Source organism: Daphnia magna, linkage group LG3 (genome assembly GCF_020631705.1).
Source record: "Daphnia magna isolate NIES linkage group LG3, ASM2063170v1.1, whole genome shotgun sequence".
NCBI lineage: Eukaryota > Metazoa > Arthropoda > Branchiopoda > Diplostraca > Daphniidae > Daphnia > Daphnia magna.
The window spans coordinates 12,604,903-12,628,100 of NC_059184.1; the positions used below are offsets into that span (position 1 = coordinate 12,604,903).

A 23,198-nucleotide genomic window follows, 5' to 3' on the forward strand; every position below is an offset into this window, starting at 1 on the left:
TATAATCTAAAGCTTTCATGTCAGATGTGTAATACATGTTTATGTGGTGTAACCTCTTGCAAAAGAGATTCATCCAACGTTTTTTCACACCCGCTAGTTAATTCCGGATTCGTCTGCTACGAAACAGGTTGACACGTCCCTTCTCTAATTTTCAGAAGGAAAAAAAAAAGATTGTATTATATAAACAGAGGAATGGATATGATTTCAATCATAGGTGAGTTTAACGTTGACAAGTGTTGTTCTGGCGGTTGACGTCCTGTTAAGAACATAACAATTGAACACGGACGTATACTTAAACTCCTATAGCTCGATAGGGAAAATCAACATCGTGGAAAATGATACGAAGGTTATCATTCCATTTCCCTTTGTACCCTTTTATTTTTTAATTTGCTTTCCTCTAAGTTTCGCTTTCAATTTTCTTTACACAATCAGGTCTATTCCTTTTTACGTAGAACGTTTAGTTGAAAATTGTGACAGTTAATTATTTAACAGTTAATTTTTTTCCGAGTCTCAAGAAATAAAATGTGAAAAGCTTTGAATCAATTTATTTCAGTTAGTTGCTGGACAACCCTAAAACGTTTTTCTTAACACATTTCTAAAAGGGAAGACTATATAGGGGAACTGATTTGATTCACGTTATTTGCTATTTGACTATCCTCCGATTGATATTTTTATTTGCATCTGATAAAACAGGAGACAGTCGATGGCTGCCGAAGGCCAAGTCAACGCAGCTTTCGAGCCGGATGTGCCCGAAACGCGGCAGACTACCGTCACCTTCACCGGTCTATCGGCAAAAGCACTTTCAGCTAAACCGTTCACCCCCCTGAAAAAGAAAAGCTCTCTGCTCAGCTTGTGGAGCAATGACAGCCGCGATGAGAAGCTTAAAAGTTTGAAACAAGAACTAGAAATGGACGAGCATAAATTACCACTACCTACTTTATTCGCTCGGCTCAATACGGATCCAATCATGGTATATATCCACGTCCATAACATGTTCCGATGATTTTAAACTGTTCCCTATTTCGGCTGATGAAAGGGAGTTACACACCAACAAGCTCGAGATAAATTACTCAAAGATGGACCCAATAGTTTGAAACCGATCGAAGGCGAACCGGAATGGAAAAAGTTTTTGGGAAAACTGCTGGGTGGTTTTCACATTCTTCTCTGGTTTGGTGCCATCCTCTGTCTGGTCGCCTTTTTTATGGAGTACACCACGTCGACAGAGCCATCACACGATAACGTACGTAATTCCAGAACAACTATATATAGCGGTGGTGGCTTTTAAAGATTGAAAATTCGAGCAGATGTGGCTGGCAATCATTTTGGTCATCTTAGTGACTGGAACGAGTGTATTCGCTTATTACCAAGAACGAAAGAGCACAAATATCATGGATTCTTTCAAAGGCATGATTCCGCAGGTGAAATAATAAGATGCCCAATTACTATATACTCAAAGGGTTCCAATCAATGATGTGTTGTACACCTTTTTATGATTTTGTCAGTTTGCTGAAGTTACGAGAGAAGGACAGAAGATGACGGTTAAAGTGGAAGAATTAGTAATGGGCGACCTTCTCGACGTGAAATTCGGAGATCGACTTCCTGCCGACATGCTCATCCTTTCTTGTAGTAGTTTTAAAGTGGACAACTCGTCTTTGACGGGCGAATCAGAGCCTCAAACCCGTTCGCCCGAATGCACTCACAACAACCCATTGGAGACTAAAAATCTCGCATTTTTCTCATCCAGCGCTGTTGAAGGTCTTTCATTTCTTTAAAAACTTGTCTTTAATTGGCATTGTCTTCATCAGTTGAACGATTCAAAGGTGTGGCACGTGGTGTAGTCGTTAGGATTGGCGATAAAACGGTGATGGGCCGAATCGCTTCATTGACTTCAGGTGTCGATTCCGGACCAACTCCGATGGCTCGTGAGATTCAAGAGTTTATCCATTTGGTTTCGTTCATCGCTATATTTACGGGCGTTGTCATCTTCTCCGTTGCTATGGTAACCTCATTTACATTCCATTTGCCCCTGTTACGTGCAAATGATTGTATTCCCTTCATTTACAGGTTCTTGGCTACAGCTGGATTAATTCCCGTTAGTTGATACTTCTTGAACTAATAGCTGAATATGAAGAATTCATTTGATCGAATACTCGTTTTAATTCCTTTTTTTTATTGGACTTTGCAGTTATTTTTCTGATCGGAATCGTCATGTCTTATGTGCCACAAGGACTCGTTCCAACCGTAGCGGTAATATTATTTGACATAAACATTAAAACTCAGTTATTGTATAGATTGATCGGATAACAAAATCTAATGAAACTCGGATGCAGATTTTGCTGACTTTGACGGCCAAAAGGATGGCAAAGAGGAACTGTTTAGTTAAAAATTTAGAAGCGGTCGAAACACTTGGCTCCACGTCGACAATCTGCTCGGATAAAACGGGCACACTCACGCAAAATCGAATGACTGTGGCGCACACCTGGTTTGACGACACGATACGACAGATGGATACCAGCGAATCGCAAACAAGTAAGTTCAAATGAATGATCTTTAACCTCTTCTAAATGGAAAGCGAGCAGTCGCAAAATTGCTTTTGTAGACGTTTAAATCGTAAAATGTCAATGTGGACATACGATCGCTGACACCAATTAATTAAAGCTTAACGATGCTCAGGTGATGTGCTGTTTGATAATTCCTTGCCGGGATGGAAAATTCTCAGCCGGGTGGCCAAATTGTGCAGTCGTGCCGAGTTCGTTGCTGGACAAGAAGATCAACCTATCCTTAAAAGGTATATATGATCAATGAATCAAGCAGACGTGCTAAAATATAAACGTGCAAAGTGAATAATTGGTTGATGCATTTACATAGAGATGCAAAGGGAGACGCATCCGAGATAGCTATTTTGAAATGCGTGGAACTGGTAGACGGCCATGTCGTCGAGTATCGACAAGAATTCCCCACCGTTAGCGAAATCCCTTTCAATTCGACTAACAAGTATCAGGTAAAGCAATAAGAAAATGCCTTTCATTAGACAAGCAATTGGACCAATCGCATTGTGTTCAGGTGTCCATTCATCGGATGGCTGATAATGAGAGCTCCAATTACTTGCTCGTCATGAAGGGAGCTGCTGAAAAGATCAGCGCTTTGTGTTCCACTATTTTGGTGGATGGCGATGAAATTCCGTTGGACGATGATTGGAGGAAACGAATCGATGCGGCTTACTTGAAACTAGGCAGCCTGGGAGAACGTGTCATTGGTGAGTCTTTGCTAATTTGATCACTATTATACGCTGAACGTCCTAACTCAATGATTCACTTTGTAGGTTTTTGTGATTTCTTGCTACCAGCGTCGGATTATCCTGAAGGGTTCCAGTTTAACACGGAAAACATCAATTTCCCGCTAAAGAATTTAAGATTCGTTGGCTTGATGTCGATGATAGATCCCCCTCGAGCTGCCGTTCCCGATGCTGTCCGTCTCTGTCGATCGGCTGGCATTCGAGTTGTCATGGTTACTGGTGACCATCCCATTACGGCAAAGGCAATTGCAAGATCAGTTGGAATCATCTCCCCAGGTAACCAGAATTCATTTATAATAATTTTTTTGATGTTTTTGTGAAAATTTCGTTTTATAGGAAACGAAACAATTGAAGAAATCGCAGAGCGGCTTAAAGTGCCAACGCGTGATCTCGATCCCAAAATGGCTAAAGCCATCGTGATTCACGGCGCAGATCTTAACGAGTTCGATCAGGATCAATTGGATAACGTGTTGAGGTAAACCTCTCATTTAACCACTTCAAAATGAGCACTACAGTTTGGATATAACGAACCCGTTTTTTTGTTTTGTTTGTTTGTTCTTGTACACGAAAACAAAAGATATTACCCGGAGATCGTATTTGCACGCACCTCACCCCAACAGAAATTAATTATTGTCGAAGGCTTCCAGCGTCTCGGATCGATTGTGGCTGTCACCGGAGATGGCGTGAACGATTCTCCAGCTTTAAAAAGAGCTGATATCGGTACATTGGATTCATTTTGTAAATGAAAATGTGACATTGGCATCAATACTGATTCACAATCTTTATACAGGCATTGCTATGGGCATTACAGGATCCGACGTATCGAAACAGGCAGCGGATATGATCCTACTGGACGACAATTTCGCATCCATAGTTACAGGAGTTGAACAGGGTCGTTTGGTATTTGACAACCTGAAAAAATCAATAGGTTTGCCTCTATAATATTTTAATTGATGGCAAGCTATCATATAGCTGAAAATTCAATTGCTTGTATGCAGCGTACACGATGATAACCAAAATTCCAGAGGCCGCCGCCTTTGTGGTATTCATTCTAGGTAATCAAACTACTAATTACGTCGTCTTAATTGGTATATTATATTATGTTCAGTGTAATCATGTTTCACATTTTAGCTGATATTCCTCTGATGCTTGGCGCTATTCCAATCTTGTGTATCGATCTTGGCTCTGATCTGGTACGTATATACATTGTCTTTAAATCTAAACAATTCTCCGGTAATGCGCAATTGTCGTTTGGAACTTACAGTTCCCCGCTATTACGTTCGCCTACGAGAGACCTGAAAATGACATCATGGAATGCCCACCAAGAAATATCTACAAAGACAAGCTCGTTGGTTCAAAGTCAGTTGATTTTTTTATCCGAGACTTTGAGGAATTCACTATACCAGCCATTTATTAATCGCATTATTTTTTTTCGTGATGGGGCGTGATAATATTGCAGATTGCTGGAAATTGCATTCTGGCAGACCGGCATTATTGAAAGTTTCGGTTGCTTCTTTGCCATGTTCGTCATCCTCGGCGAGAACGGCTTCCTGCCTTACGATTTGTTGGGAATCCGAGCTCAATGGGATTCGAAAGCTATCAACGATCTTCGAGACTCTTACGGCCAAGAATGGGTTAGTTTTTGTTACGCAATGCCATACGCATGAATTGTTTAATATTCATTATAACATTAATGTATAGACGTACGATGCTCGAAAGGAACTGGAGAAAACTTGCTACGCTGCCTACGTAAGTTTATATATTGTTTAAATAATTAAGAAATATCTTGAACTTCTTTCTATCGATTTATTCTGGCCATTTGTATTGCACGCATACAGTTTGCAAACATAGTGGTGCAACAATGGAGTTCTGTCTTGACTAGGAAAACGAGAAGGGCGTCAACATTTCAACATGGATTCGCGTAAATATTTTAATTCATAAAAATAAGTAATGGCCACGTAACACAAGAAGCCCAATTTGCATTTCATCTTAATTTGCAGAAACAAGTTGATGAATTTCGCCCTCCTTTTCGAGACGTGCATTGCATCTTTTTTCATTTACACACCTGGTTTAAATACCATCATCCAACTACGTCCGATTCGGTTTGTAAACCATTTCTATGAAAGTTAAACAAGCACAGTCGGACTGTGAAGCCGATCTGGCTTTAGAAATGGATTCCTTTGATTAAAATGTTTTCATTTTCTCAGTATTACTTGGTGGTTACCATCAATCCCTTTCTCAATCGTCATTTTTCTTCACGAGGAAGTGAGAAAGTGGTGGATTCGAAGATTCCCGGACGGTTGGTGCTCGCGAGAAGTTTATTATTAATAGTATAGCACCCGCTTTTTTTCCTTTCTAGTACTGCTGTTTAAATATCATTATTACTGTTTGCGAGTGAACATAACAAAATACACGTACATTGCCTTTTAACGGAATCCTCAAAGCGATTGAATGTTTGGAACTGCCGGCTTGGCTGTTGCACGACATTTGCTGTATCTACTCATTTGTGCTCACGTCGATATCCGGTAGAATTTCTCTGTGCAATTGCATCATTCAAGGATGGCAATTATCTTGAATCGGTTCATTGTATTTAATTCGGGTACGTTTAGTTTGCCAATGGCAATATGTTGAATAACCCAAACTTTAGAAATCAATCCTATATAGTTTGCAATCTGCAATGCATGGCCTACCTCTAACACAATCAGCAATTTTTCTCATTGTTCGTGGTACATTTCTCACGATTGTTTCTTCGCAGTGCGTGCCACAACAAAATAGCCGAACAAATTGAATTCAGTTACCGTCGGCAGAAAAATATGTGACGTGAATCCACCAGTAGTAGCGAAACATTCAACGCCATGATATCATTTCTCGTCTACTTGGTCTTAAGTTCGCTTTACGCTGTCAACAAATTGCCGTTTGCTGGCACTGGTACAAACACATTAATCTCATAACTATACACAATCAATTTGTTATAATTTTAAATTCTATAGTTAAAACGAGCACGTCGCAAACACAAGTGACTCAAGAACAATTCGGTGTGATTCGTCAATCATCCAAAGGAAATGAAACCGTCACGAAATTTACGCTGACTAATCGACATGGAGTTAAAGCGCAGTTCATTACGTTCGGTGCTACGCTAACGAATCTCTTCATTCCCGACCGGAACGGAACGTTTCAGGATGTGCTTCTCGGTTTTGATGACTTGGACGGTACAAGTTTTTCTAAATTGCTTTTAAGAAACATTTAACTCGGTATAAACAAACCGCCCCCTCTTTGTGTTGCCTAATCAGTTGACGAAAGACTCAATTGTTTAGCACCTGAGTGATGAACTATTCCCCGACACGACAAAATAACGAGCTACCCCGACTTTGTGCTGTCCGACAGCGTCGCTTTATTTTTCCTAAACAGCTTGTTAACGGCTATTTCGTTCCAAACAGTTCCCCCCCCCTTTTTTTTTAATACCCAGACACACAGACGCAGTCAGCGATCGGTCAATGTCAGGTAGAGTTGAACGGCACGTCAAGAATAGATTCACGAGAAAACAGCGGAAGGATATGGAACACTGTATAAATAAAACGAGGCATTTTCCTATTACTGTTCTTTGTATCCGTCGTTGGTGGAGCAATAAAAATGGTGGGATATACATACACAGGAAAGACAAATGGAATCTATCCAATATCACGTTCCGCCATGCAATTTTGGCGTGGCACACAAAAGACAATGCTCGTCATTTATTTCATCCGTATAGGGGGCAGAGGGAAAAACAAATGACGACTCTGAATACTCTTCTTTCTAGATATGCCTCCAGATTTCCGAACGCTTTTTTTTTTTTCGGGAAAGAGAGAACGTTTGAATTCCTTTTCGTTCTGCCAGCCGTTTTTGTGGAGAGGGGGGGGGGGGACCTATGTTTATAATTAAACTCAGAGCGAACGGTTTTTTTTTTATTGCAGGATTTATGGGCTTGAAAGGACGGAATCCTTACTTTGGCAGCACAGTGGGTCGGGTCGCAAACCGAATCGCAAAAGGCCGTTTTCGTTTGGACGGAGTTGAATATCGACTGGCAACTAACAATGGAGATAATCATCTGCACGGTGGTAATGTTGGCTTTGATAAAGTTCATTGGCAGCCGTACGTACATGACGATGGCAGTGTTACGTTCACTTACTCAAGTCCGCATATGGAAGAAGGATATCCTGGCCATCTGTACGCTCAAGTCACTTACACGTAAATATTGTTCTAAAAATGTAAACAACACAGGAAATGACTGTTGAAATGCTGATTAGGTTAACGGATTCGGATGAATTAATTATTGATTTCAAGGCATCGACAGATCGTCCAACACCTGTCAATCTTGCCAATCACGCTTACTTTAATTTGGCCGGACACGACGCTGGGCGTCAACAACTTTACGATCATCGCATTCAGCTTTACGCAAATCATTACACGCCCGTTGATGTTGCAAAAATCCCAACCGGAGAAATCGCCACGGTCAATGGCACAGCATTCGATTTGAGGAATGAGACTCGTCTGGGAGATGTCATTCAACTGATCCCCGATGGAGGATACGATCACAATTTCGTTGCCAGCGGTAGTTCGTTTAAATTGTATAAAACACTTCCATTAGTTGTCCAGTTATGGCATCCGAAATCTGGCCGGCGCATGCAAGTGTTCAGCAATCAGCCGGGTTTTCAGCTTTACACGGGCAATTTTCTTCCCACGGATGACTCGTTATTAGGGAAAAACGGCGCGTTTTATTCCATGCACGGTGGACTGTGCATAGAGACTCAAAATTTCCCGAACGCCATCAATCAGGTATGACTTCAATCAGTTCTTCGATATTGCGCAAGATATCTATTTTTAAAATCGCTTAGCCCAATTTCCCGGATTCGGTTCTCCGACCAGGAACGGTTTATCATCGCACCACAGCTTTCAAATTTAGCAACAAGTAATTGAGCCAGGTAAACCATTACAAAAAAAAAATCAAAATTATTATTTAACCAGTTTTTTTTTTTTTTTTTTTTTTATTGCTGATTTGAAGATCACATTGGAGAATCAAAAACTGCACACACGTGAAAACAATTGCACCGGAAGGTTCACACGAATAAAAATCAAAAATTACGAAGCTATAAAACATTGCCAAAATGTTTGAATTAAGGAAAGATTAACGTTTCTTTAACTGGACCAATAGCGGATAGTTATGATCAGAATTGTAATCTGGGCTCAGCAACTTCTGAAAAATAAACAAATACAAATAATAACGTGAAAACCAAAAAGAAAAAGACAAATATTTCAGGTATGACCTTTTGATGGGAGCGAGTGACATCGCTGTCAAATTCTTCGTTGAGGTAGATATCAAACTTGTCGTGGCAAAGTTCCAAAAACGCGTCTAGTGTTCGGCCTCGTCTCGGTGCCATGATTAAAATTAGTCCCTGAAGGAGAGAGCGGTCGGAGGGTGGGGGTGGTGCATGAGAAACAGAGAAAAGAAAACAAACACAAATAATTCAGAGGGGGATATCATTCTCAAGTCTTGAGATTAAGAAAGAAAAACAACACGACGAAAGGACGCAGTCTAAATAAACATTTCTCTACTCACGTTGCGCGTTGTTATCCGCCGCATGGTATCTACTAGAGCTTCGCGTCCGTCATCGAAAAACAAACTGCGGATAGGTGGCAGCCAAATTAGAATTGAAAACATCGAATGCGCTATGATTGAAATCGATTATAATACCAATCAGCACAGAGAATGACGTCCCACATGGATTCCATTTCTTTAAAGGACGATTCGTTTTTCCAGTCTAAGACTCTAAAGAGATGCCATCGTTTACGAAACTCGTTCAGATAATCAAACAAAAAGACTATGTATAAGACTCTATCAATAATTCAAAACTAATACTTAATGGCAATGGCAAGAAACACATACTGGGCAGTTATTGGGCAGGTGCTGCTGAGATTATTGTGCTCAATAATGCGCTTAACGTTCTCTACGGAAGCGGGATTGCCATCAGTGCAAGCGACTAGCATGGCGTCAGACGTTTTGGCAACGGCAAAGGAAGCCAGGCACGTCATACCTCCACCTAGCTCTAGGACGGTTTTCTGTTTGAACACATAATTATTCTTCATACAATAATAGGCCAGGACTTCCTCTGAAGGCCAAACACCTAAGTGGGGACGGGTCAAGAGTGATTGTTATTAGAGGGCTTTTGTGCATCTTCCCCTTTTTTGCATGTTAACCCACAATTGATTGTGTTTTTTTTTTAGGAAACGTGTGCTATAACAAAAAAAAACAGGGAAATTCTATGCAAATTTTACTTACAAACATTGCCAGTGTTATTGAACCCTGTTAACTCATCAATGGAAAATTGATTGATGAGGAACCTGAAAATGACGATCAATAACTTATTTAGCGGTTCGATGAGTTGAATGAAGTAGACGTTACCTAACGTTGAGAGAAAAATGCGGGTAGTTGAATGAACAGCATTGCAGCCACTGACCACAATTGTCTTGCCAAAACAGGTTTGATTTCAAAACATCCCACTCGAAAAGGCCGTACAATTGTCTTGAGGTAGTTGGGGCAAGCTGAGAACTCGATTGGCCATTCTCAGCGCCCGTCTTCTGTAAAACCTGCAACAACATTCGAATTCACTTCGATGCTCACAGAATCAAAATGCGATTTCAAAAAAATCAAACCTTTGCTAACAATTTCCATCGCGTTCTTGCAATAAGTTGGTTGCCCTCTGGACAGAGCGACTTCTCCTCTCCATCATCCATCGAAGCACAGATATGAGTACATCTATGTTACATATTCGATGCCAACGGAGAAGAAGAAACACAAAAAAAAAAAAAGGGGGAAAGAAAGAAAGAAAGAAAACAAACAAAAAAACGAATAGTATGGCGGAGCAGTTATCCCGCGCGACCTTCCCGCTCAAAGCAGACAGCACTGAATGTTGGATCGCCGGGATTTTTCGGATGTCTTTGCTCCCGCGGACGTGCCACGAGACGTTGCCGAACAGTATTAAAACGGAGAAAAATAGACGAAGCCAATCCGGATAATGGGTATCGATCCAACACTCGCCTTGGTTCCATGTTTATTGCCGAAAAATTGAGCATGAATCACTTGTGACAGTTATAGGATCGCTCACTTCGTTCGGCCGAGAAAACGATTTATCACGTTACAATTTGTCTCGCTAACAAGATAGAAGAACACCAATGGTGTGCAAACATTAGAACGCAAACTTATAAACGAACACGAACGGAGAACAAGAAACTCTCGAAAACATATACTGGACCGACGAAAACAAACTGACGGTCGGCGTCAAAGACGAGCCTTTTAACAAACAATTCACTCGCATTCAGATTTTCATAAACTGTAGGTACTTCCATAAAATATAAAGACAGCGCGGAAATGACTCATTGATCGCATATCAGATACTTGCGTGATGGCGACACACAAAAAAAAAATAAATTTCTATTTTATCTTCGGGAACTGAGAGGAGGGGCAGTGGGATGGAATTCATAGGGAGGAGGCGGAACTCCAGTGTTCCAAGGCCCATGATCGTTGACAGAATCCATCACCGGGTTATCGTACGCCCCTTTGGGTTGCTGTTGCCGGGCACGATCTCGACCGGCACGCGCTCTCAGAGCTTTTTTACTCTTTTCCACAAATTCCTGTTTTTTTTTTTTGTTACGTGCATAAAATAAAAACAACACCTCATCAACCTAAATTTGAAAAATTAACTTTGAGCTATTCACCATCAGTCCACGGCTCATGAAATACGGTTGGTCCTGTCCGTTGTTGATCTCGCAGTCTTCGCAAAAGCAAATGAAAACTGTATCGATGCACATCTAAAAAGATAAATCGGGACAATAAATGGTAGGCTAGAAGATAATGCACGATCCGATTTACCTCGAAGACGGAGATAAAACAATGCGCTATTAAATAAGCGAAAATGGCGGCGATGAGGATTGGTGTCCAGATATACACGACACCGGGTTTATCCTTTATTTCAAAAGAAAAAAAGATAAGTCGCATTATAAGAGTTGGATATAGGGAAGAAATCAATACTTTGATCAGTTCGATTCCGATAAAGACGACTGCTGTAACGACGCCAGCTTTTCCCAAGAAAAGAATAAAGTCTCCCACAGAATTGATTGCGATGACACGCAGCGCGTTGTTTGACAGCATTTTGAAAGCTCGTCCAGCAGACCAGCAGAAATTCTCTCCATAAATGGCTGTTGGCATTTAAGAGATTTAGAGTAGATCAGAAATCGATTCCGTCATAGTGCGAAAATAAAAACGATAAGCAGAATAACAAGATGGTCTATACCGATTTCGATGTAGGCATTCGAACAGAGGCCTTGAAGGAACTTTTCGAAGCAATAAAGGCAGCACTTGCAAAAACAGGTTAAGCAAGTAACTAAACCGAAACACGTCGTGTTGGCATTGCGTAGTTTGCGCTCTAAATAATTAAACAACATCCGGACCAATTTCATTAAGGCGATCAGCAAAGAGCCGAACGCTAATGAGCCCAAATGATAGCGGACTGCATAACCCACTGATCTAGCTACTGGGCATCCCAAACGTGATTTATCTCTAATAAAATCAAATAAAAACATTGAGGCAAAAACAAAAGATGTCAGCTTATTCGTAGCATACCTTGTAAAGAACCAATCAGCAACGGCTCCAGCAATAATAAGGTTCTGGCATGCCAAACAGAGCTGTGAAATCCAAAGGGCAGCAAAGATGTTGTACCATCGGATAACCTCGGCGAAGACGATCAATACATTGTCATTATTTCTTTTTTAATAATTTAATTTTACACGCCTATTTTTTTTTTTGTTGCTGTCGCGACCTACTTGCAAGAATGTATCTTTTCTAAAGAAAACGGTCCCTGCTTCCGTCCTAGTTGGATATCCGGCGCTCTCAATCCACAAAGCGGCGTAGGCCCATGCGGCGCACAAAATGCACAAGGCCAACAAAGTCCATATCGGTTGAATGAGAAGAAGTGGCATGGCGTGGACAGATTTTCCGGCTTCTCGAAACAAGGCAGCCACCAGCTCAACCCGCTTTCTCATGACCAAGACTATCAGCAAAATTAAAACCTGCATACATTCAAATTCAGCAAATTTGCTAATTAATTTTTTTCAGTAACCGGATATGAACACAAAAAAAAAAAACTTACGGATACGATTGACATGAGGATTGCGTAAGCCATCATGCTATTCTCCCCGGAAGTGCCCCGCATTCCATGCCATAACCACCTGTTATTTATTTTATTTATTTTGTTTTAATGCGACGATGAAATTAAAAATAGCAAGTGTGTGAAAACAAACGATGGTTTCATCGATAATACCAGAGGTAACCCGTACCACCGAGTGAGCCGAGGACGAGGGCAATCAGCAATAACCAAATCATTGCACCGGCTAAGAAGCGGAAGAGAACAGTAAGTACCAGCGATAAACCTTGAAAAACCAAAAGAGGGGGGAGGGAGTTTGTTAAGCATAAAAAAAACGCGTATTAAAACAGTGTAATAAAATTATACCCAATGAAATGAGGCAGAGGTAAACAACCTCTCTCCAACAAAGCTCAAAATCTAAGGCGAATTGCTGCATAGAAAATGACGTCACAATTGAGATATCAAATGAAAAGAAGCTGAGACGCAATGCGAACTCACGTTGAAAAACTTGGCCAATCCAGTGGAACTCAGGAACCAATTAGTCGCCTCAGTCGACGTAGCATGAATTTCCAAGCAGCGGTTTAAGATGGGCGGTGACCTGAATTTAGAAGGCGACAAGAAAACTCGGCCGTTGAGTCACGAACGATTTCAGTTGCAACAAGAGTTTGATTACCTGTTGGTTGGGCAACTGTTAACACATCTTCCCATGATAACCGGATCGAGATTATTCAGGTTGAAGGACTCGATGTCGAGGAATCTAAAACATCAAAATCAGGATGCTCGAAAGATTCCAATCGTGCGTACTATAACATTTAGAAAAAGGCCATTTACGTCTGTCGGGTTGTGTCTTTGCCACTGGTCGTGATATTCGGGTGAGGCCGGTTTGGTCGACCACATATGTCGCCATCGATGTCAAAACCGAAAACCATGCGATTAATATCTCCTCGTTCAACGGCATAATAAAGTCCATATCCCTAAACAGAGAGGAAAATCGTCAACTAGGCTAAATCACCGTTAGAAATCAGAAATAGTTGCTGTACCAGTCCGCCTAGAAAAGCCAGGAAAATTGCCAAAAATACTATGTCGGTACAGCTGCGCTCGTCGACGACCCCATGGAAATCATCGCTCCCTCGCCTTCTACCACTCTAGATATGCAAAATACGTCAATCATTAGGCAGCCAAGAAAATAAGAATAAATCAAGATCCATGAGTCATCCATGAGTTTTCAAGAAAAAATAAATAACTTACCTGTGGTGGTCCGGGCTCAACGCGATCAGATGACCCAAAACAACATAACCCCATTTGTGAGAAGATGACGACAAACTGAAATTCAAAACTTTTCCTCGGTTAAGAGAGGCGGATTGGCACGTCTTGTAGCGTCACCGGTTGTCTACCTAATGCCTAGTTAGTTTGGACTCATTTCCATTGCTTTCCAATTGGCAAAAAGAAATTACCACACGACAAGAGTCGTCAAAGGTTGACAAGACACTGATTGCTACCAAGGTCACTGATGGGATTCTTTTTGTGGTTGGCCTTTGATTTTCGAAAATGGAAAACAAAATAAAATTGTTCAATTGGGAAAAATCAGGTTTGATTCGAAAAGCACATGACTATTGGGCAAGGACGACCGACAGCCGTGCGACCGCACGCCTTTCCCTCTTTTAAAGAACTGAATGGATGATGAAGTCTACGTGTTTTTCACAGGATATACAAGAGAGTTAGGAATTAAACAAGTGAAAACGGTAAAGCGCTAGTGCCTGCAGGCGGAAATGGTTTTCGATTCAGAAAACCCATTGTTAGTCACGTGACCGGGAAAACAGCCAACGGGATGACTCTGAACGTGATTCGAGGGGCTGGGTTACCTCCACCAGTGACGTAATCAGTTACTCCTTGGTCTTGGAATAACCAACTATCTGTGAAGAAACACCGCTTTCATTTTTCATATTTAAGTTCCATTGTTTGGTGGTCATAATGTCTAGCAGAAACGTTAGAAATCCAAGATCTAGTTTTTAATGTTTCGTTCGTTTTAAATTCTAAAATACCTATTACTTTGTGGAGCAATATTGTATCCAACTACGCCCGTGATTGTTTCGTGCTTTAGCTGCTTTCTGATGTTGCCTTGACGACGGTGGATAACAAACTGGGAAGCCAATAATAACCCACTTCGTCGAATCCAAGTGAATAATTAAACACTACTTATAATGACATCTGCTTCAGCTGGTGCAGGTATACGGAGGCCAATTTCACATGCACATATAGCAAGTGCTCCATATGACGGACAGCAAAATCATTCCTTTGTTCCGGATTCTGCCAACCGAGAAAATCTTTTGTGTTTTCTACACTTTGTCATAATGCGATATCGATTGAGAGTAAATATTGGATAACGAATAATCGATTTAAAAATGAATAAAGTTATTGATAGAAAATTGTCAATTAGCTGCGTGATTACTAATAAATTCAAATATTTGTATTAAAAATTTCATGAATATTTCAGGCGCCATATCTATGGATTTTTGGCATTTGATTTTTGTGTTTTCTTCTTTTTTGATTTTTTAAAGAGCAAAGTAAGGCGTTATTTGGCGTTTTTGCTGAAAAATTTCATAACAGCTTCCATGCAGTCTGACGATTGCCAGCGCTCGAGCAACCGGTCACATTCGGCTGCATTGACTTTGTGCAACAGCTCGCGGTCAAACTGACGACTCAATTCTTTGCTGTGTACCAACGACTGGAATAAAGACGTTAATTTTTTAATTGCAGAGTCAATAAAATGTTTACGCCTGTCACTCACCTTTTGTGGAAGCTCGGACCATTCCTTTAATTTTGGCCATACTTCACTTTGAAAAGTTAGCATCTGGCAAAACTGAAGTAACCAAACCTAATTTGCACGCCTCCGTAGCGGTTATTGTTTTGTTGAAGAAAAGCATTTCGTTGGCTTTTAAAGATCCCATGAGTTTAGGGAAAATATGTGAAGAACAAGCCTCTGGCGATTGACCCAATGCACTAAAAGGAGTTTGAAACCATCCCTAAAATCCAACGATACGCTTGTTAGCACCAAAACATAAAACTACCTATCGTAGTTAAAATTGGATAGAAATACGTACTCGATCGGTAGCGTACACTACATCCATTAATCCTAGGATTGTACATGCTATACCTACTGCAGGTCCATTAACGACCCCAATAATTGGTTTCGGAAAGTCAATCAACGAGCCCACAAATATACTAAAAACAAATGTAAAAAGAAGTTGCACAAAATTTCAACCTGAAGAAGAAAAGATGGTAAAGATTAAAAGGCACCTCAAGCAACGCTTTCCTTCTTCAGCAGCTTCACGCATGGTGCCCGTAAAAGACGTAAAGGATGTCAAGTCATTTCCACTGGAAAAGATATTGCCAGCACCAGTTACGGCAACGAGAGTCGTATTTGGATCTTCCGCAGCCTCCTTTAAAAGCTATGAAATACAAGGTTTTTATTTTGAAATAATTACAACTACAAATCTTTCATTTGTATTTACCTTAGCAAAACCCACATACATTCCTAATGTAAAGGCATTTTTTGTTGTTGGCTTGTTGAGTGTAATGATCCTGAGCTTTCCATCGATAGTTACATCAAATCCTGGTGATGATGATTCTACTACATTCAAGGATTCAGTGGAATTTGCAGGTCCAACAAGACTATCAACAAATTCTATATATTTGTTTTTAGCCTCCTCCTGCAATATTTGTACAATGGGGCAGAAGTTAGATACATCAAGATATGTACGTGTTAAAAACAAAAACAATAAATCTGACCTGAGACATTGATCCCAGAGAATTCCAAGCATCCCATTTTGCTTTACCAACAAAATCTGTCATGCCAGGTCTTTTTGTGTTAACTGCTCCAGCAGTTGCCTGCTTAAATAAGCCATATAGCTTCAGTTTGGCTTCATTTCCTGGACTTGTTTTTAATGTCTGCAATCTCTTCTGTGCTTCGTCAAACTGTTGGCTGATGCTTGTGGACATGTGTTTTATTCCATTGGCAGGCGCCAAAAATGTTCTTTGGTTAGGGGAATTCACAAAACTTCTTTTGAGTAACATTGCAGCCAGACATTGGCTTCTGTAGACATGAGTATATAAAAATAAAGAATACATAGGACAACTAAAAGAGGAATATAGTATCAATTACCTAAATGAATTAGCAGCTGTAGGAATGATCATTTTCCAAATAAAATGGAATAAAAAAATGTTTCCTTAATTTTAAATCGGATATATAAACTGTTTAATACACCCTTGCCCGACAAAATAGTATACTCCGGCCGAATACAATGATTTAGAAAACTTTTAGATTTCGTTTTTTTTTTTTTTTTTTTCGCTGTCAATCCTATTATGTCACAGCATGTAAGGCCCCCTACCGTGTACTCGAGTAAAAACGTAGATTTTGGCGTGTGCTAGTTAATCGCCTTCCTAAAGGTAAGGTAAACAAGTTAACATTAACAGAAGTTGCTGGTTAACCGATTAATTAGTTAGTCAAAATGATTTTGAAATTAAGAAGAGCATTTCTTCGGAAAGAAAAAAATTAGTTGCCCGTATTCACTTGCAGACGAAATATATTTTATAGTTGACTTCGGTGTGTGACATTTAAAACATGGAGGCTCCTAGTTGCACGTGGGACTTAGTGAAAACTATTGAATCTGACGATGAAAACATTCCCGTCTATGATTCATCATCTGAAAGTGAAGAAGAATTTCAGCCCAAACAATTAAAGAGGGATGAAATCAAGGCAAAAAGTAAAACATTCAGCCAAGAATTTGAGTTTATTGGGAATGCTGGGGACTACAATGCAGATCCGTGGAAAGACGACGTTCAGAAATATATTAAACGGAAAGCTAAAAGCAAGACAGACGATAAAATTGCACAAGTTCTGAAAGAAAAAGGTTTGTGGATTTCTTAAATTTTTTTTTGCATCTTCATTTATTATTTTTTTTGCAGCTCTTGAAGAAGATGGAAGTGAACAAGAAATGGATGATGAAGTTGAAGAAAATTTGTTGTCTGAAGATGAACTAACAAAGGACAATGTGCGAGACAAAGAGCGTGACAAGAAAAGGAAGTTAAAAAAGAAGAAGTCAGGTGAAGATGTTGATCCAAACTTGGGAATGGGAGAAGATTTCTTTGATGATTCCTTGCTGTATGAGCCAGCTCAGAGCTTTCATGAAATGAACCTGTCCCGACCATTGATGAAAGCCATCGCATCCATGAACTTTGTCCATCCAACCCCTATTCAGTCAGCATGCATCCCTGTTGCTTTATTAGGGAGAGATATCTGTGGTTGTGCAGCTACAGGAACTGGCAAAACTGCAGCTTTTATGTTGCCAGTTTTGGAGAGGCTAATGTATCGTCCCAAGATATCAGCTACCACTCGTGTTCTAGTTCTTGTCCCCACCAGAGAGTTGGGAGTTCAGGTATGTTAAAGAAGCAAAATTTGTTCATGCATATCTGTATTCTTTGTTTGTTTTAGGTCTACCAAGTGTCAAAGCAACTATCACAGTTTACAAACATTCAAATAGGGCTCTCGGTAAGTTATTGCATCTTCAATTTCTATGCTTTCCCCAATATGTGTATGGATTCTAATCTTGATGTTAACGCAGATTGGTGGTCTCGATTTAAAAGTGCAAGAAAAAGTTCTTCGCGGTAATCCAGATGTCGTAATCGCCACGCCTGGCCGTTTGATTGATCATTTACGCAACACTCCATCCTTCAGGTCTCCCGTTTATTAAATTTTTAAAATTCTACAAATTATAATATCCCTTTTATTTCCTTATACAGTCTTGAAGCCATTGACGTATTAATTTTAGATGAAGCTGATCGGATGTTGGATGAATTTTTCATTGAGCAAGTCAAAGAAATTATAATGCAGTGCGGTCGTAAGCGGCAAACCATGCTTTTCTCTGCCACTATGAGTAACGAAGTCCGAGATTTGGCCGCAGTATCACTAAATAAGCCCATCAAGGTGTTTGTTAACAATAATCGAGACGTAGCATTCAATTTGAGACAAGAGTTTGTTCGAATCAGGCCAAATCATGAAGGTATTTCGCACTACTATCCCGATTAGTTTAACCAATTGATTATTTCTATCGTATCATGTTTATTTTACAGGTGACAGAGAAGCAATCTTGTGCGCACTAGTATGTCGTACATTCCGTCATCACTGTATGGTGTTTGTTCAAACCAAAATGCTCTGTCACAGACTTCACGTTCAGCTTGGGTTGCTAGGTATCAAATTTACTTTTGCAGCGATTGGTTAATTTGTTTTTAAATCAGCACTCGTTCTCTTACAGGAATAAGAGTGGGGGAACTTCACGGTAACCTCTCGCAACCCCAACGCTTGGAAGCTCTTAGAAAGTTTAAGGTATTCCAAAAGTGGTCTACAATATTTGTGTACAATATAATACAAATGCCCGTGTTGAACTCTTTCAGGAGGAAGACATAGATATTTTGGTTTCCACAGATGTTGCAGCTCGTGGTTTAGATATCCCTGGGGTGCAGACAGTCATTAATTATACGATGCCTCCAACCATAGAACGCTATATCCATCGAGTTGGGCGTACTGCCCGTGCCGGACGGAGCGGCGTCTCTGTATCGCTCGCCGGAGAAGGAGAACGAAAGGTTGTTAAGGAGATCGTCAAAAGGGCCAATAACCCTGTCAAATCACGCTTGATTCCAAACGAGATTTTAGCAAAATATAAAAAAAAGTTGGCGCTCATTGAACCCGACGTGGAAAGCATTATAACGGTACATAGCTATTTACGTTGAATATAAGCAACCTTTATCATGTACTATACTTTTGTGCGTTAGGAGGAAAAATCAGAAAGTCAGCTTTCAGCAATGGAAAATCAAATAAATCGCGCTGAAAAAATGGTCAAGGTTAAAGAAGAGCCAGCTGCACCAAAGCGTTCTGTGGTTCCAGACTCATCAAGAGCGTTTAGACGAAAAGAATCGATTTAAATTGTCAGCTGATGGGGATACCACAGAGCAACGGGGAAAGCCTAAAAAAAAGAAAGGAGAAAATCAGAAGATAAAACGTAATGAGCGGAAGAAAGAACAGAAGAAGACCAAGAAAAAAGGTGAAATGACAGCAGAAGAGCGAACCCAATTGGAACTGAAGAAGGTCATGCTCATGCAAGCACGTGCAGCAAAGAGAATAAGTAAACCTAAGAGCATGCGATCCACTAATGACGTCAGTGACACCAGGGCTGTCAAGGCACAAGTAGCCAAAAAGTCCAATTCGGCATTCGCTGCAGATTTAACTGACACGAGCCAGAGGTCGGTGAAAAGACTTCGGTATCAATCAAATGTTCAAAATCGACAGACAAAATCGAGGAAAACAAAAAAATGAAATGGTATTGATAATTTTTAAAGGAATACAATTTCTCAAGTTATCGCGACTTGTAAATTGTTTAGTTTTACACTTTTGCTCACATGATTTCAGGATTGCTAAGTTATTATAGCTTTGCTACTAGTTTGGAAATGGTGAAAGAGATTATAGGTCTGCCAAGGTTTGTAAAATTGTGCGTAAAGCACAGGTTGGAGTTGGAACTCGGCTTCGCTGTCTTTCAAGATTAACAAATGAGAAGTTAATACTGCATTATATTGTGCTTGAATAATAATAATCATTATAGAAGAAAACAGTTGAAAAAAAGAGATCGTTTGCGCAATAGCCAGAAAGAAATGCATAGCGAAGGACTTAAATCATTCATTTTGGGAAGTCTCTTCATTTGAAGCCAATAAATTAACAAGTGGAGAAGTGTCTTCTTCAGGCATAAACGTCGAAAACGATGCAGCTTCTCGTTCTAGTGTAGAATGGCCAATGCCGTATCCTCCGTAAATAAGTAAACCTATTTAACATAAATCAACAAAAGATAAGATTCCGTCAACGATTGCATTTGATGGTTTATGATTAAATGTTGCCTTACCGACAGCCATCCACACAACAAACCTAGGGAGTTCACAGAATAAAATGCTGTAAGTAGGTTTACTATTGTAAATTTAAATGATCATACCGTAACCATGTGGCCAGTGATAGTTGAAACATGAGATAAACGTTAATCCATATACTTATTGCTGGAATCAATGGTACAAGCGGAACCTAAACAACAAATCAGTATCGTATAATAGACATTTTTATGAATGCTTAAGTTACCATGTTACCATGAAATAAACGGCGCCGATTGATCTAGGTAAAAAACTCAGAAACAAAACTGAGCCCAGCATTGGATATTGCACTTGAAACTAATAAAATAATCAGTCCAGCGTGATAGACTTGAGATTGCTCGATTGATGCCAATATTAGGCAAAAGATCACCGTAAGCAAACCTAAATAAAAATTATCATTTAGCGCCAAAGCTTATTTGAAATCTTCAGAACGATGCCCTTACACAGAATTGTAATGGCAAATTTGGACTTCCTTGATGACGCTTGTGTCGGCTCACGTTTCCAAGGCAATGAACCGTTCAAATCGACACTGCGTTTTGCGGGATTCCCTTCATACCTGAACCCATTTTCAACGAAAACAATGATAAATTGGCTAATTTCCATTCAAATAACTTTACCTCAGGATGAGAATCGACACAGCCACCAAGGTGTATGCCAGAAGAGTTCCTATGGACATCATTTCAACCAAGGAATCCAGCTCCGTCACCATAGCGAAAATAGCCGCAACAGAGCCAGTGAGTATTGTGGCGGTAAAAGGTGTCTTGAATTTTGGATGAACTGCAGCCAGACATCGTAAAAGAAGTCCATCTTTTGCCATTGCATAAACCACTCTCGGCATTGGAATCATGGCGCCTAACAAGCTGCAATTTTCAAGCATCCTTAGTTAACGATTTTCTCAAATATTTGAAAGTATCAAATGTTACCTCGCGGTTAATCCGAAAGCCGATCCAACAGTGACAATCCAAGCCGCCCATGAATGGCCAACTTGCTGGAACGCGTGCACTAATGGTGTGTCTTTGTCCTAATACGATTGTAATCGACCAAGTATGAATATAAAGATGGCCACATCAAAAGGTGAGTAGCAATACTTGGGCATAGTAGGGGATCATGAGCGTTAACACGATGGATACACCAACATAGGCAGCGAGAACCACAATCAGAGTAAGAAGAATACTCAAAGGAATATTGCGCTTGGGGTTTTTAGCCTCTTCACCGGCAGCAGCTATCGAATCGAAGCCAACAAAACCAAAAAAGCATTTAGCGGCTCCTGCCATTACTCCGCTAAAACCATATGGGAAAAATCCACCAATTCCAGCAGATTTGCTGCTATGCGTTTCATTTGTTGACAGCATCCAGTTTTCAGATTTAGCTTTTCAATTCAGAAAAATGTTGACACAGAAAACAAGTAAGTAAAAAAACTTTCCTTACCGTATGCAGCTCCAGCAGTTATTACAAACATTACAACTGATAAATTTAATATGGTGAAGGTGTTTGTAAAAAGCGCAGTAGACCTCACTCCAATGGCTAGAATTACTGAAATTCAAAGAGTTTACGCTATCACCTAAGTCCTAATTAGTTGTATAAGGTTCTGAAGTACTTGTCATTAGCAGCGTAACAATCAGCGATAACCAATCAGCATAGGGTGACATGTGCGGTATATGAATTGGGGTTGCCGAAGTGAACAACATGGACATACTATGGTTAGCCATTGCATCAACATTCAAGCTAAGTGCCCTAGCCACACTTGCAGAACCTAAGGTAATGGCATACATTAGGTATTTTACTATGTTGATTAAAAATAATGTTATACCTATCAAATACTCTAGAATAAGATTCCAGCCAATGATAAATGCAATGAATTCTCCAACTGTAACATAACTGTACACATATGCTGATCCAGCTTTTGGGACCCTATTGGTTAGTAAATAAACTTTTCTGTTACCTTCTTTAGAGGTCAGTGAAGTAATAAATATATCAGCTTTACCTAGCTCCAAATTCAGCATAACATAAAGCTTAGAAATAGATGGGAAAAAAAGAAACCTTAATTTTAGAACATTCCAAAACAGGATGCAATGGCAAATGTAGGCAAAAACAAAAAATTACAAATACCAGCTATTCCAGATGCGATGGCAGCAACCAAAAAAGACAGGCAGACTGCTGGTCCTGCCAAATCTTTTGCTACACTTCCTGCTAGAACATAAATTCCCACTCCCAATGTGCTGCCTATCCCTAGAAAAGTTAAATCAAACAAGCCTAGAATTCTTAAAAGTTTGGGTCCAGTCCCGGAATGACTTTCTAATAAATCTCCATCTTCATTTTCAGTATATGTTTTTCGTCGTGAAAGTCGACGTGAAATCACGTTGATTCTTTCAAACATAGCAGAGGGTTATTGTCAACCTGGCTATAGTTCTTTAGCAAAAATTTATTCTATTTTTTGTAACTGCAATCAACACTTTAACTTTTCATGGGCTCTCATACTAGGTAAAATAAATTTAACACACATTTTTAAACATTTCATACATTGATGTGCCAAGGACAAGGAAAATGGAACTGGCAGTAGCAGACAAATACGTAAACAGAAATCAAACGCCATCTAAACGCACAATTTACAGGTTTTTAGGACCCTCATGTCATATATCATATGCCATGTCCCAGACAATCCCTCTGCTTTGTCATCAAAAGTCGGAAAGACGGAAACTATAGTTGACAGCGGTGATAGAACCGTGGTGGTGTCTTGTCCGTTTTCTATTACGGTGTTGAATGTT

The 23,198-nt window shown here is 40.0% G+C and overlaps 7 protein-coding genes across 12 annotated transcripts; 3 read left to right on the forward strand and 4 right to left on the reverse strand.

The window, feature by feature from the left end:
* Positions 1–214: 214 nt before the first annotated feature.
* On the forward strand, positions 215–5,725 carry LOC116918745 (sodium/potassium-transporting ATPase subunit alpha-B). The gene is made up of 24 exons (XM_045170884.1): positions 215–346; positions 694–970; positions 1,037–1,240; positions 1,305–1,418; positions 1,503–1,755; positions 1,821–1,999; positions 2,065–2,092; positions 2,186–2,247; positions 2,331–2,529; positions 2,674–2,788; positions 2,869–3,001; positions 3,064–3,256; positions 3,323–3,571; positions 3,632–3,770; positions 3,873–4,015; positions 4,086–4,223; positions 4,294–4,350; positions 4,427–4,488; positions 4,560–4,654; positions 4,755–4,929; positions 4,997–5,044; positions 5,134–5,216; positions 5,296–5,397; positions 5,503–5,725. Exons 1-24 carry the CDS (start codon positions 336–338, stop codon positions 5,621–5,623), a joined length of 3,180 nt encoding a protein of 1,059 aa, XP_045026819.1. The 5' UTR covers positions 215–335; the 3' UTR covers positions 5,624–5,725.
* Positions 5,726–6,067: 342 nt separating this feature from the next.
* LOC116918748 (galactose mutarotase) lies at positions 6,068–8,397 on the forward strand. Its single transcript, XM_032924493.2, has 6 exons — positions 6,068–6,223; positions 6,286–6,504; positions 7,246–7,519; positions 7,579–8,107; positions 8,167–8,253; positions 8,334–8,397. The coding sequence occupies exons 1-5, from the start codon at positions 6,151–6,153 to the stop codon at positions 8,242–8,244; spliced, it is 1,173 nt and encodes a 390-aa protein (XP_032780384.2). The 5' UTR covers positions 6,068–6,150; the 3' UTR covers positions 8,245–8,253; positions 8,334–8,397.
* LOC116918750 (calmodulin-lysine N-methyltransferase) lies at positions 8,282–10,208 on the reverse strand. Its single transcript, XM_032924496.2, has 8 exons — positions 9,983–10,208; positions 9,732–9,916; positions 9,609–9,670; positions 9,216–9,453; positions 9,024–9,098; positions 8,889–8,952; positions 8,596–8,724; positions 8,282–8,525 (listed from the first exon to the last, which is right to left on the reverse strand). Exons 1-8 carry the CDS (start codon positions 10,061–10,063, stop codon positions 8,457–8,459), a joined length of 903 nt encoding a protein of 300 aa, XP_032780387.2. The 5' UTR covers positions 10,064–10,208; the 3' UTR covers positions 8,282–8,456.
* Positions 10,209–10,342: 134 nt separating this feature from the next.
* LOC116918226 (choline transporter-like protein 1) lies at positions 10,343–14,773 on the reverse strand. 5 transcript variants are annotated; one of them, XM_045170891.1, is made up of 17 exons: positions 14,518–14,773; positions 13,923–14,443; positions 13,717–13,858; positions 13,509–13,613; positions 13,300–13,442; positions 13,142–13,225; positions 12,967–13,066; positions 12,835–12,898; positions 12,646–12,754; positions 12,475–12,553; positions 12,149–12,394; positions 11,949–12,055; positions 11,620–11,885; positions 11,358–11,524; positions 11,199–11,291; positions 11,045–11,137; positions 10,343–10,960 (listed from the first exon to the last, which is right to left on the reverse strand). In XM_045170891.1, exons 3-17 carry the CDS (start codon positions 13,768–13,770, stop codon positions 10,766–10,768), a joined length of 1,905 nt encoding a protein of 634 aa, XP_045026826.1. In that variant the 5' UTR covers positions 13,771–13,858; positions 13,923–14,443; positions 14,518–14,773; the 3' UTR covers positions 10,343–10,765. The 5 variants fall into 5 exon arrangements, with proteins under 5 accessions (XP_045026826.1, XP_032779771.2, XP_032779772.2 ...); XM_032923880.2 differs by having other exon boundaries at positions 13,717–13,862; XM_032923881.2 differs by having other exon boundaries at positions 13,717–13,869.
* Positions 14,774–14,913: 140 nt separating this feature from the next.
* LOC116918234 (enoyl-CoA delta isomerase 2) lies at positions 14,914–16,866 on the reverse strand. The gene is given in 8 exon segments (XM_032923896.2): positions 14,914–15,193; positions 15,257–15,310; positions 15,312–15,491; positions 15,570–15,690; positions 15,766–15,917; positions 15,981–16,178; positions 16,258–16,561; positions 16,631–16,866. Coding segments are annotated over 8 exon segments (1,194 nt in total). The 5' UTR covers positions 16,663–16,866; the 3' UTR covers positions 14,914–15,040.
* Positions 16,867–16,973: 107 nt separating this feature from the next.
* LOC116918224 (probable ATP-dependent RNA helicase DDX27) lies at positions 16,974–19,880 on the forward strand. The gene is given in 10 exon segments (XM_032923876.2): positions 16,974–17,378; positions 17,434–17,903; positions 17,960–18,016; positions 18,090–18,202; positions 18,268–18,527; positions 18,598–18,714; positions 18,780–18,850; positions 18,919–19,233; positions 19,297–19,389; positions 19,391–19,880. Coding segments are annotated over 10 exon segments (2,232 nt in total). The 5' UTR covers positions 16,974–17,089; the 3' UTR covers positions 19,838–19,880.
* A 191-nt stretch (positions 19,881–20,071) lies between these two features.
* LOC116918227 (cationic amino acid transporter 2) lies at positions 20,072–23,050 on the reverse strand. 2 transcript variants are annotated; one of them, XM_032923884.2, is made up of 13 exons: positions 22,543–23,015; positions 22,418–22,445; positions 22,244–22,344; positions 22,031–22,186; positions 21,862–21,966; positions 21,522–21,802; positions 21,357–21,454; positions 21,051–21,293; positions 20,877–20,989; positions 20,650–20,814; positions 20,502–20,587; positions 20,415–20,437; positions 20,072–20,336 (listed from the first exon to the last, which is right to left on the reverse strand). In XM_032923884.2, the coding sequence occupies exons 1-10, from the start codon at positions 22,808–22,810 to the stop codon at positions 20,675–20,677; spliced, it is 1,533 nt and encodes a 510-aa protein (XP_032779775.2). In that variant the 5' UTR covers positions 22,811–23,015; the 3' UTR covers positions 20,072–20,336; positions 20,415–20,437; positions 20,502–20,587; positions 20,650–20,674. The 2 variants fall into 2 exon arrangements, with proteins under 2 accessions (XP_032779775.2, XP_032779776.2); XM_032923885.2 differs by lacking the exons at positions 22,031–22,186; positions 22,244–22,344; positions 22,418–22,445 and having other exon boundaries at positions 22,543–23,050.
* Between the last annotated feature and the right edge of the window lie 148 nt (positions 23,051–23,198).

Excerpts from the sequence above, each read along its gene's own strand:
- LOC116918226 (XM_045170891.1), bottom strand. The coding sequence starts at position 13,770 with ATGGGGTTATGTTGTTTTGGGTCATCTGATCGCGTTGAGCCCGGACCA. Across the intron at positions 12,395-12,474 it reads TCCTCATGTCAATCGTATCC|GTTTTAATTTTGCTGATAGT; the intron begins GTAAGTTTTTTT and ends GAATGTATGCAG. Across the intron at positions 11,525-11,619 it reads GAATGCCTACATCGAAATCG|CCATTTATGGAGAGAATTTC; the intron begins GTATAGACCATC and ends AAATGCCAACAG.
- LOC116918750 (XM_032924496.2), bottom strand. The coding sequence starts at position 10,063 with ATGGATGATGGAGAGGAGAAGTCGCTCTGTCCAGAGGGCAACCAACTT. Across the intron at positions 9,917-9,982 it reads GATGGAAATTGTTAGCAAAG|GTTTTACAGAAGACGGGCGC; the intron begins GTTTGATTTTTT and ends ATGTTGTTGCAG. Across the intron at positions 8,526-8,595 it reads TCACTCGCTCCCATCAAAAG|AAGTTGCTGAGCCCAGATTA; the intron begins GTCATACCTGAA and ends TTTATTTTTCAG.
- LOC116918745 (XM_045170884.1), top strand. Across the intron at positions 2,000-2,064 it reads TCATCTTCTCCGTTGCTATG|GTTCTTGGCTACAGCTGGAT; the intron begins GTAACCTCATTT and ends CTTCATTTACAG. Across the intron at positions 5,045-5,133 it reads AAACTTGCTACGCTGCCTAC|TTTGCAAACATAGTGGTGCA; the intron begins GTAAGTTTATAT and ends GCACGCATACAG.
- LOC116918748 (XM_032924493.2), top strand. The coding sequence starts at position 6,151 with ATGATATCATTTCTCGTCTACTTGGTCTTAAGTTCGCTTTACGCTGTC. Across the intron at positions 6,224-6,285 it reads ATTGCCGTTTGCTGGCACTG|TTAAAACGAGCACGTCGCAA; the intron begins GTACAAACACAT and ends TAAATTCTATAG. Across the intron at positions 6,505-7,245 it reads CGGTTTTGATGACTTGGACG|GATTTATGGGCTTGAAAGGA; the intron begins GTACAAGTTTTT and ends TTTTTATTGCAG.
- LOC116918227 (XM_032923884.2), bottom strand. The coding sequence starts at position 22,810 with ATGTTTGAAAGAATCAACGTGATTTCACGTCGACTTTCACGACGAAAA. Across the intron at positions 22,446-22,542 it reads CATCGCATCTGGAATAGCTG|CTTTATGTTATGCTGAATTT; the intron begins GTATTTGTAATT and ends TCTATTTCTAAG. Across the intron at positions 21,803-21,861 it reads AACTGCTGGAGCTGCATACG|CTAAATCTGAAAACTGGATG; the intron begins GTAAGGAAAGTT and ends TGAATTGAAAAG.